At 40.2% G+C, this 12,508-nt stretch overlaps 1 protein-coding gene across 2 annotated transcripts in view; it reads left to right on the top strand.

Annotated features, from left to right (window-relative positions):
* ZC3H12A (zinc finger CCCH-type containing 12A) overlaps nt 1-12,292 on the top strand; it is a 42,300-nt gene extending 30,008 nt beyond the window's left edge. For both annotated transcript variants that reach the window (XM_040337233.1, XM_040337234.1), the window contains exons 3-6: nt 4,913-5,052; nt 6,620-6,854; nt 9,113-9,219; nt 10,121-12,292. In XM_040337233.1, coding sequence (XP_040193167.1) covers nt 4,913-5,052; nt 6,620-6,854; nt 9,113-9,219; nt 10,121-11,055 — 1,417 coding nt within the window. In that variant the 3' untranslated portion in view covers nt 11,056-12,292. The remainder of the gene's footprint in view (nt 1-4,912; nt 5,053-6,619; nt 6,855-9,112; nt 9,220-10,120) is intronic.
* The last annotated feature ends 216 nt before the right edge of the window (nt 12,293-12,508 follow it).

The raw sequence follows: 12,508 nt of genomic DNA, 5'->3' as shown, positions 1-12,508 counted from the left end.
AACTGGCTGTGATGGCTCCCGCTGCTGTCTCTAAGCATACAAGGAGGCTAAGACCCAGGAGAGCAGCTGCTCTTGTGGACATGGCTGGATCACGATCATGCTAGGGTAAGTATTGGGGGGGGGGGCTACATGAAGGTAAAAAACCTTCAGCCTTTAGAACCACATTAATCCAACTGAAATCACTTGATTTTTTGCCTAAGGGTATTTTAGAATTTCTTGATGAACAAACGTATACAAGAGGTATGGTGGGATTTTGAAACGTGTCTGGCTAGTTAATGTATGTAAGACTGTCATTTCAACATATGTAAACCAGGAAGTTATTAAATCTAGTTGATGTGTACTTGAGACTATGCAGTTAAAACAACAGCCTTGATGATCATGAAAGCGAACCTTGTTCAACACAGAACCAGGAAATCATCTCCAAAAATATACTTGCAAAATAACAAGGTGAAGGTCGACAGTAATATGAGATGAGTGCTATTTTAATTCGTCTTAATTTCCCGTTCTGTAACCCATGATGAAACAGTTGTTTGTCACTGAATTTAATAGCAAGGCATATTGAAATTCAGCGAGAGGTGCCAATAAATTTAACGCTTTACTTGGACAATCTAATTACAAATTTCTTTCATGATGTTACAGCATTTCTGTCATCATAGTTTCTTTTTACTAGAATTTGTTTTAATTTGAGACTGTAATAGAACCTGCAGTTCCAATTAATCATCGGTGTATATAAAAAAAACTTCATGGCTCTTGGGCAAAATATTAAAAAGTCTCCAAAGTTTCATATAACAGCCATTTATGCTTCAAATTAGCCATTTAAAGAGGAACTGGATTCTGGAAGCTGATATCAAAGGAAGAGGGCAAAGGATTAGTCAATAATATTGTCATAGCTCCCAATTGTCCCTGATTTCGAGGGACTGTCCCTCTGTCTTTCATTCATCCTCTTTTGTCCCTCATTTTGGTCTGATCTATAGAGTTGTATATAAAATGCACTTTTTATCTATCAAAAAGTGTTTTCCAGCGCTAAACCTTTCAACTGATTTCTAAATTGCTGCATTTGTAAATTCCAAAAGCCAATATAAAGGAATAGTAGTGGTAAAAAAGTACTTTTGTACTTGTTTTTTTGTACAATTCTCCTTTAAGAGGGCGTGGCAAGGGGTGTGTCCTATGCCTGCATACTTTTGCTGATAGATGTCCCTCATTCCCATTTCAAAAAGTTGGGAGGTATGATATTGTTTGTGGTCTCCCAGCTGCCGATCTTTACCTTGTCACTGACTTCCATGCCTTGTTCTGCACTGTGTCTGCACTGTGTCTCTGTATGAAGGTGACCATCTTGGCAGGGTCTTGCTTCCTTTTGTCGGAGCCTCCAGCAAGGATAACAGTGAGCAGCACAATAGTGGCAGCACACTCAAAATCTCCAGAGACTAGCAGTCGGAGGCACAGTGCTTTAGATCTCAAACAACTAAGGTTGCCACCTCATCCCTTTAAACCCAAGCACATATGAATTACACAGGTTCTGAGGCTAATTTAACACAGATAACTCAGTAAGTTTAATTACCACCTTAATCAGCCACAGAACCTGTGTAATTAATATGTTTTTGGGTTTAAAGGGATGAGGTGGCAACCCTACTTACTACACAAATAGAGTATTGAGACTATAGATACAGTATTACTAAGGCCCCTTTCACACTGGGGTGGGAGCCGCAGTGGCGGTATAGCGCCGCTAAAAATAGCCAGACTATAAACCGTTGATTTGCCGCGGGATTCGGCTGATAGCGGCGCGGTATTAACCCCCGCTAGCGGCCGATAAAGGGTTAATACCGCCTGCAATGCGCCTCTGCAGAGGCGCATTGCGGGCGGTATTGCCGCGGTTTCCCATTGTTTTAAATGGGAAGGAGCGGTATACATACCGCTCCAAAGATGCTGCTGACAGGAGATTTTTTTCTCTCCTGCCAGCGCATCGCCTCAGTGTGAAAGCCCTCCGGCTTTCACATAGAGGTTGCTGGGCAGGAGTTTTTCAGGCGGTATAGCAGCGCTATTTTTAGCGCTGTACCGCCTGAAAAACTCCTCAGTGTGAAAGGGGTCTTAAAGTCACACTTAGGCCGGGTTCACACGGCCGACGCAAGCGGCGCACAGCAGGGGTCTAGTGCGTGCTGGTTCACCGGTTCAGGTCCGATTTCAGCCTGAATTTTGGGCTGAAATCAAACCTAAAATGCACCAAAAAAGGCACGCATTTTTCCGGCACACCGCACTGGACCTGCTGCGGAGATATGTGAACCGCAGTCACATTCTCCTGCTATGCGAATTGAATGCAGGGAAACGCACATTCAATTCGCATGGGTGTGAACCCCGGCCTAAAGGTTCAGGGTTTTTAAGAAATAAATAACAAACATACCATACTGACCTCCACTGTGCAGTTCGTTTTGCACAGAGTGGCCCGAACGTCCTCTTCTGGGGTCCCACGGCGTCTGTCTCGACTCCTCCCCGAAAGCTCTCTCCCGAGGGGGGTTACCTTGCGGGTGTGCTCCTGTGTTATACACTCGGTGTACATAGCCACAGAGTGTATAAAGCCCCGCCCCCCGGTGGCCTGCATCACTGGATTTGATTGACAGAGCCAGGGCTGCGCTGCTATCAATCTATCCAATCAGGAGCCGATCAGCCATAGAGAGAATGACTTGGGATCATGCCGACTGAGATTCTGGGCTCAGGTAAGTAAAACGGGGGCTCGGGGGGGCCAGAGAGTGCAAGGTGTTTTTTCATAGGATGCATTAAGGTGAAAAAACACGAAGCTTTACAACCCCTTTTAAGCCCTCGTATACCAGGAAATGCACTGCTATTTCCAGAAGGAGCTCAAGACAAACGATTCATTAGGGTACTGCTTAGGTTTAATCAGAGAAAAGTAACAAATACTCCTGACAGGCCTTCATTGTCACTACTAATAGATTTCCATTCAGGGGTGCGTGAAGTCTCAGACACTAAGCACTGAATTATAGAAGGAAGGAGAGAGAATAACCTTCTTCCCCTATACCCAAGCGTACTGAGTATTTTTCCGAAGAAGTTTAAGGCCACAGGAGGATGTGGGAAAGTATCTATAGTGGTTCCTGATTAGCTTAAAGCAGAACTTCAGTAATTTTTTCATCTTACCTATTAAATCCTCTGCCCTTGTTGTTTTAACTTTTGGTTAGTAAAAAAAAAAGTCTGGCAGTAAATACCTTATACAGCCCACTTCCTGTTTCTTGTCTGGTAAAAAGCCTAGGCTAATGACATCATGCATGGCTCACCAAAACTCACAGTGGTTATAGCCCTTCTTTACTCTATCCAAAATGAAAAACTAAAAGTTTTGGCTACATTGGCATTGATCATCTTCTGTCTATGTTCCGCATATGATCTGGGGTATTAATAAAGTAAATAGATACTACCACTGCTTAATAATAAATAATACATAGCTCCATTAATTAAACATAGCTAAGATGGTATAATGTTTTGGCTAAAGTAAGGTTAAATGCTTGTCCTTTATGTTCCCTATACCTATCCTTGGTCCTTTCCTAGTTTGTCTGAGAAACTCAAGTGAAAGCCATGTCATCATATAGCATGTGCAGTATTGGGCAAGCCTGATGATAATTATCACTTTTCCATGCTTTCCACATCTTGCACAGGAGCATCTGTATTGATACCACACAGTGCTGGTGCCAAATGCTCACAGTGCCAGTGTCTCAGGCCTGGGAATATGTTCTGGTTGATTTCAGTAACAACTATAAATGCTAATGAAACATTATAAGGGCAACCGTCATAATAGAAATGGGCAAGCTGCAATTTCCTAGACTGCCATTCCCATCCATTTGCTTCTCTAAATGGTCACATACCCAGTGTACAGCCTGGGAATTACTGGCTGTGCATACCTCTGTCAGTAACATATTAGGCAATGAAGCCAGTGGGTAAAAATGACAGCTTGGGAACAACCAGCATGTCGGATCTCTAACTGCTAGCAATAATCACCGTGTTCTCCCAAGGATGGATGGTTCCCCCTGCTGGGAGATACAATAGCTTTAGGGAATCAGGAATCGAGCCGTAGTTGCAGGTAGGAAACCTGTATCATCTAGGGCCTACCTAAAGCCCCGTACACATGGACCAAATGCCGGGCGACATCGGCTTACTTCCACAAGCTGCATTTAACATTTTATTTCATTATTTTTTAAATAAGTGCATTAATTGGGGTTTTCTATATCTATTTGGAGATCATCTTTAATAAATAATGCTATACAAATTCCTGCTTCACTAACAATCAGAAGTCATTTTGTACATACCTTACATTTTTGTTGTGGGACTTGTTTAGAGAAACAAGTCCACTCATCTACCAGGAAATTTTAAACCACAAAGACTTCCCTTTGCACATGGCTGGATAATTCAAATGGACACAGCTTTATGTGGGAATTTAAATCCACCCCATAGAGTCTATGGGAGTAATTTACGAAAGGCAAATCCACTTTGCACTACAAGTGCACTGTAATTGCACTTGGGAGTGCAGTCGCTGTAAACCTGGGGGGGGGGGGGGGGAGACATGCAAGGAAAATAAAAAACATAATGTTAGCTTGCACATGATTGGATGATAAAATCAGCAGAGCTTCCCCTCATTTCAGATTTTCCTCTCAGGTCTACAGCGACTGCATTTACAAGTGCACTTTCAGTACACTACCAGTGCACTTGTAGTGCAAAGCAGATTTGCCTTTCATAAATAACCCCATGTGTTTTTGCCTAGGTAGTAAGACATTTTTATTGCATGCATATTCATTAAAATCTAAAGGGTGAAATAAAAGTCAATGGTCCTTCATATGGTATATATAAACCTTTTTGTCTCGTAATACTTATTTATTTTTCTCAAAAGTTAACCCCCAGTTTACTTCTCTTTTTACAGTCATGGTAATAAAGAGGTATTCTCGTGTCGTGGAATTTTACTTGCTGTTAACTTCTTCCTGGAAAGATGTCACACGGATATCACAGTGTTTGTTCCATCATGGAGAAAAGAGCAACCTAGGCCTGATATGCCTATTACAGGTAAATACTGATATCAATAAAATTGTGTTTTTTTTTCTTCGTATGAGCTAATAGTCCCAATTAAATTTAAAATAAAGTTAAAAAGCTAAAAACACAAGAAATCAGAAAAAAAAAAAAAAACATTAAAAAATGATGTTGTTTGATGAGTATTATTTTGGATACGATATTTGTGTTTACAGGCAGATGCCAAAAGTATTCATGTTAAAGTAGAATTACAGGTATGGCATTTGTTTTCCATAATTACATTGGTTCACTTTGAACCAATGTAACTATGCATATGCTATACATGTGGGATCCCTTTAGAAGCTGGAGATCACTGTAGTAGACACTGCTGTTACAATGATCTCCAATAGCTTCCGGCTTCCGTTCCGAGCAACTGCCTTGCTGTTTTCTGTAGTAAGGCGCCAACTACAGTAATTTCCAGCTTCTGCGTTGACCCCACTGGCATGGTAAATGCATAGTTAAATTATTCCAAGCTGAACCTTCTTCTTTACTTCGGCAGGGTTCAGACTGATGTGTTGCAGTTTGGCCACAGTGCGGGTGTATTTGCTGTTTTTATGTATGTTCCTGTTCTGTAGTCGTGGTCCCTACAGACAACATATAAAGCAAAACAAATGACAAAGCAAACTAAGTGCCGGTTCACACAGGGGCAACCCGTGCGACTTTGCAAGGGGATTGATTTGGAGGTGACTTCAGCTTGACTTCAGCGTGACTTGGAGCAACTTACAACGTGACTTGAAGTTGCCTCCAGGACAGGCGACTTTGGCTGTGACCAATCACAGAATAATCAGGTCTGTGGGAGGGAGGGGTTTGCTTGGGTAAACTATTTTCTTTTCATGTAAAGTTGCTTCAGTTAAGATGGAGATCCAACTTTGGAAGCAACTTCCATTGAAATCTTCTTTCTGAAGTCGGAGCAACTTCAGTAGTGTGCATTAAGACGGTTCACATTCACTTCAATGCAATTTTTTATGTCCAGCGACTTGGAGAAACTTGAGGTCTGACAAGTCGGATCCCAAGTCGCTGTAGTGTGAACCGGCCTTAAAGGTAGCAACATAGTAGGAAAACACATAAAATCACAAGATAGTCTATACAACTAATTCTGAATCAAAAGATTGTTCCAAAACACATGATCTGAAGATAATCAGATACAGCTGGATGAGAATATTCTTCAAAACAACAGGAATACTGCAATTTCCCAAAAAGCTAAAAAAGTAAACAAAGATAAGCCATGCATGCGCCGTTCGTAAAAAACGTCAATTACGTCGGGTCACAGTTAATATACATAAAACACGCCCCCCACATCCTCATTTGAATTAGGCGCGCTTACGCCGACCAATTTACGCTACGCCGCCGTAACTTAGGAGGCAAGTGCTTTGTGAATACAGCACTTGCCTATCTAACTTACGGCGGCGTAGTGTAAATGCCATACGCTACGCCTGCCTAACGTTGCGCACCCCTACCTGAATCTAGCTATATTTGTTTTAAGCAATTGCTATCGTATAATGATGTATGTATTGAGTATATTTTATACATTTTTATTCAAAGCTTTATTTTATCTTTTATTTAGATCAACACTTTCTGACTGAACTTGAGAAGAAGAAAATCCTGGTCTTCACTCCCTCACGACGGGTCAATGGGAAACGGCTAGTGTGCTATGATGATAGGTTTATAGTAAAGTTGGCTTACAAATGCGATGGGATCATAGTTTCAAATGATACTTACAGAGACCTCCAGAGTGAGAAGCCAGAGTGGAAGAAGTTCATAGAGGAGCGTCTGCTCATGTACTCTTTTGTCAATGATATGTAAGATCATTTTTCTACCTTACACTTTCTAATATCATAAAATATGTCCATTCATTTAACAGAAAGATGTAACCTATTGGGAAAATGCTAGAATGAGTGAACATATTTGTAATCATTGTTTTATATTAGGAAAACACAATTCTGTCTTAGGAGGTATATGCTGTGCCTCAGTGTCTCATTAATATTGTACTATTTCTTTTGGCTTTAGGCAGAGATTTCACCAAAATGTATATCTGTTATTCAGAATTAGGAACAACAATATGCCTCCTCTGTTGAATCTGTATTATTTTACTGTAAAAGGCAATTCTGGCATTTGCCTCAATGGTTTATGTTGTTTTTTTTTCACACCGGCGTACTTAAAGTGATTGTAAAGTCTTGTTTTCTTTTTCTTAAAAATAACAAACATGTTATACTTACCTGCACTGTGCAGTGGTTTTAAAAAGAGCAACCTGGATCCTCTTTTTCTCGGGTCTCTCTTTGGTGCTCCTGGCCCCTCTCTCCTGACGAGTGCCCAAACAGCTTGCTATGGGGGCACTCGAGCCCAAGCCCGCCCCTTCTTTCTCATCGTTGGCTCACTGACTTTGATTGACAGCAGCAGGAGCCAATGGCGCTCAGCTGCTGTCTTAACCAATGAGACAGCAGGCATCCCCCTGTTCTGCAGCGCCGTGACACGATCGCGGGACACCGGCGGACATCAAGTCCACGGTCTCGCGAGCACGGTCATGGAGCTCGCACGCCCGCATGACGGGAATTTTAAAGCAGCATACCTGTACGTTGCTTTGCCCACAGGAGCCATTCTGCCGACGTATATCTACTGGCGGTGGTCGGCAAGTGGTTAATGCGTAGAATACATAGAATGTTTGCCCGCACAGGGATTTTCAGGTGTTCCTTCCGTGCATCTCCCTGCAGGCCGTCCCTTTTATGTCAGTTGGGACACAGTGGCTCCCAATTTGACAGCCGTGGGGGTACAAGTCGCCAAATGCACACTAGGGGTTATTTACGAAAAGAAAATCCACTTTGCACTACAAGTGTACTTGAAAGTGCACTTGGAAGTGCAGTCGCTGTAAATTTGAGAGGTATATCTTAAATGTGGGGAAGCTCGGCTGATTTTATAATCCAATCATGTGCAAGCTAAAATTCTGATTTTTATTTTCCTTTTATGTCCTCCTCGGCACTAGAGCCACTGCACTTCCAAATGCACTTTCAAGTGCACTTGCAGTGCAAAGTGGATTTTCCTTTAGTAAATAACCCCCACTGTGTACATTCTGAGTTTTTGTGCTGAGTTGGCAAAGTGTAGATATAGAAATATTATTTATTATTTATTCCTGACAAATTTGATCATATTGAATTATATATTTTATAAGCCAGGCTGCATTTTAGTTCCAAGCCTGGTCCTGGACTTTAGCATTACAGTAATGGCAGTAACCCAGAAAGTGATGGAATTTAGTGTTAGATCTACATGTCTTAACAAAGATCTTTTAGCATAAAGAAGCTACAGTATGTCACCTGAACTGATACACTTAGGCCCCATACACACGAGAGGATTTATCCGCGGATACGGTCCAGCGGACCGTATCCGCGGATAAATCCTCTCGAGGATTTCAGCAGATTTCTATGCGATGGCGTGTACACACCATCGCATTGAAATCCGCGCCGAAATCCTCTGGCGATGACGTGTCGCGCCGTCGCCGCGATTATGACGCGGCGATGGGCGCGACGCTGTCATATAAGGAATTCCACGCATGCGTCAAATCATTACGACGGATGGATCCGGTGAGTCTGTACAGACGAGCGGATCCATCCGTTGGAATGGATTCCAGCAGATGGATTTGTTGAGCATGTCAGCAAATATTCATCTGCTGAAAATCCATCCCAGGGGAGATTTATCCGCGGATAAATATCCGCCGGAGTGTACACACCATAGAATCTATCCGCTGAAACCCATTCGATGGGATTTATCTGCGGATAGATTCTATGGTGTGTACGGGGCCTTAGGTTGCAGTGTAAGTGGGAGTCTTAAAAACATGGGGACTAACCTTAAATTATTTTTGTCATCCTGTCATCATTGTTGGTCCAATAGCTACAGTGTGACTGAGAAGAGGAGGGCCCATGTGCGACTTCTGCATCTTTTCTGTTGTGCATATTTTGTGTGTGTGTGTGTATATATATATATATAAATGTAGTAACAAATGTTAATCTAATATGGTGGCTTATGCTATGCATTTTGTAATTTTATTGATTTATTTATTTTACCTTAGATTCATGCCTCCAGATGATCCCATGGGTCGAAAAGGACCAAACTTAGATGATTTTCTAAGAAAAAGGCCTATTGGACCAGAAAACAAAAAATTACAGTGTCCTTATGGTAAGAAAAATTTGCTAGTATCTAATACATGCATACCTAATGAAAGCAAAAATGAAAGTAATAATATAAGTGTACCTTGAGTCATATTATTCATTAAATAAAGCAAAAGTTACACATAACACTTTTTGTTGAGAAAATCTGGTCATACACTGATAGATGTTGATTTGTTCAGCCTATGAATGAATCTGCTGTGGTTATTGTATTTTGACAGCCACCCCTACCAGCTGTCAAAATACCCAAACAGAAGGTGCATCTGACTGGTTGCAGACAATGTTCAGCCGACAGTTGTCTGCCTGGCTCCTTCATATTTTCAGTCGAAGTTTGTTAGGTGGGAGGTGGTCAACAGGACCAGTACATTTTGGCCTTATCCATGATCATGATATTGCTGACCTTACAGAAATGTTACAGTACCTAGCTTTAATTTAAGAAACCCTATAGTGTCAGCACCTTCTAGGTTAACTGTTCTGGAAAAAGTATGTAGACCAGGGGTTATGACTTGCTGCATGCTTACTAAAGGCAAAAGGCAGCATAAAAATGTATTTTTAGAAGGAGTCCAGTGATGGACGCCCATGTATTTCTTATAAACATAGCAACTATACCTTACTATATGACTTCATGAATATATAGCTTATTTATTGCTTTATGTTTGTCTCTTAAAAGCTATTTTTTTTTCACTGTATAATTCAAATGAACTTGCTTCTCTCAATGTCAATGTAACTGCAGCCTGTGACCAGATATATGCAGATATACAGTATACTTCATAACTGTTGCTGTTGTATGTGGTTTAGTACAATGAAACGTCCATATGAACACCTTGATTATGATAATAACAAAGATGACTGCCTGCTTTTATATTGCATTATGGTCATGTCTCTACTTTTATTTTCATTGTTTCTTTCAGGTAAGAGATGTACTTATGGCATGAAGTGCAAGTTTTATCACCCAGAAAGAATAAACCAAACTCAGCGTTCAGTAGCAGATGAACTCCGTAAAAACGCAAGACTTTCTCCCACCAAAAGCATTACTTACTTGGAGGACAAGAAAACAAGAAAGCATTCTGTTGCTGAGACTTCCAATGTAGATGCAGACACTTCCTCTCTACAAAAACATTCTTTAGAGAGAACTGGATCTTCTCAAAAACCAAGGCAGATAGACAAGAATGCATTAAAGCAATATCATTCCAACGGTGCTTCTGAATGGTTCTCACCATCACTTAGCTCCAAGGATTCCCATCCTCACCATTCGGTCGACTCTGGTGTGGAGTTGTGGCCAAGTATATCGAACAGTTGCTGTGATCCTTCTCATGACCCAATGCAATACTGCAGCTCTAGTCAACAGATACCATGCTGTCGGCATAGACCTGATATGGACTCAAATCCTCATAAACACTATAATTCTTCGCATGGTCCTCATTCAGCACCTTTCTTTCCCTATAACCAGTCTTCCCCATGGTCAGCCCCAAATATGGCACATCATGTGTACAGAAGGGAAATGTCAGAATCAATGCCTACTACCCATAGTCTTCCAACTGACTACCCCAATTCAGCTACTCGGTCACGTGAGTTCTGGAGTGATCCAATTGCAGGCCATCATTCCTCAACTAGATCCCATTCTAACTACCAAGGATACATACCAGTTCAACCTTCAAGCAATGATTACCACCAATGGCAAAACCAGGAAACATACACAGCTGAGAGAATGAATGTGCGCACTAGGCTTTGTGCTATCTTTAACCCCCAGTTAGTCGATATTGTCATGAAAATGCACCCACAACAGATGGATCCACAGATATTAGCAGCAGAAATATTCAATTACAAATCCCAAGCCCGAATGTGAAAGTAGAGACACGTAATAAAGCAGCCCCAAGAATAATATGGAAAATTTTATATAAAGGCCCGAAACAAAAAACAGTGGTTCTGCTTCATTCCCCTAAGCTGTGAGTTGTTATTTTGTGTTACGTAATGGATTAGTCATGGCTCTTTGTGCTGTAATGACAGCTTTTTAGCTAGTAGAAGTCAGGTAACACAAAACCATTTAAAACATATCAGTGTGTGCTGCTCGCTTTATTCTAAACTAATAATAATAATAACAATTGATATCCATTGTGGTTATCCAGACTAAAGGGGTATTCTATAAAAGTGGATAAAAGCATGTGTTGAAGTATTGCACATTGCAAAACCTGTATTTTAACTGCATTAGATATGCAAGAGAATTTTTATTTTAAACACTTATATATGATGTCCATTGGAATTGATCCATTCTCTTCCTCCCGCAAGTCTGGAATGACATATAAATTCACCTCTGCCACTACCATTACCTCTACAGTACTTTTCTTTTTCTCTAAAATATTGAATATGTCTGTTATACCTTTCTTTTGTATAGTTAGAGACAGCTGATGTAACATATAATATAACATATTATTGTACACTTTTGGAACATTTGTAAATATTTTAGCTAAAATGAAACGTTGTATGTTTCAGCTACAATTTAATAAGGCTATTTTATCAGCTCATGCTTTTCTACAGAGCTATTCTTTTTTATGTCTGTCCTGCACAGATGCCTAAATGTTTTTGTAAGGGATGCAATGATTCCAGTGTATGGAATTCAGCTAATCCTTTTTATTTTAGTATACAAAGGATTCAGGATAGAAAACTGAAACTCATTCAAATCTGTTTCTTTTATTTATTACTTCAAATAACAAAATCCAAAACCAGATGCAAATTAGAACTTGCATTGTGCATAGTATACCTTTTTGATGGGGCTTCAGTTTTCCGTCAAATTCACATGTGTGGATTAGGTACATCCCTACGTTTCAACCACAAAGAAACTTGGCATGTCCCCACAAGAAAAGGATGTGAATAGAGCTATAAGTAGATTTTTCTAACATCTGGAAGTTCCTTGTGAAAGGAGACAAACAAAACAATTGCTAGAGAGCAGTTGGCACGTTGATACACATTGTATCTGATGCAAATGTAAAATCCAGTGGTTGGTCTACAATGAGTGAGAGGGTTAACGCAATGGTAGACAAAATTTTGATGAATATATATATATATATATATATATATATATATATAGAGAGAGAGAGAGAGAGAGAGAGAGAGAGAGAGAGATATATATCTACATATATATATATATATATAGATATATATATGTATAGATATGTATATATATATATATATATATATATATATATATATATATATATATATATATATATATATAGATATATAGATATATATAGATATATAGATATCTGCTACATTTTATCTGCCTTTACAGTGCCATGTTT

Source organism: Rana temporaria, chromosome 2 (assembly GCF_905171775.1).
Source record: "Rana temporaria chromosome 2, aRanTem1.1, whole genome shotgun sequence".
Lineage (NCBI taxonomy): Eukaryota > Metazoa > Chordata > Amphibia > Anura > Ranidae > Rana > Rana temporaria.
Note: the sequence above shows the minus strand (reverse complement) of the source record. Positions and strands in the feature narration are given on the sequence as shown.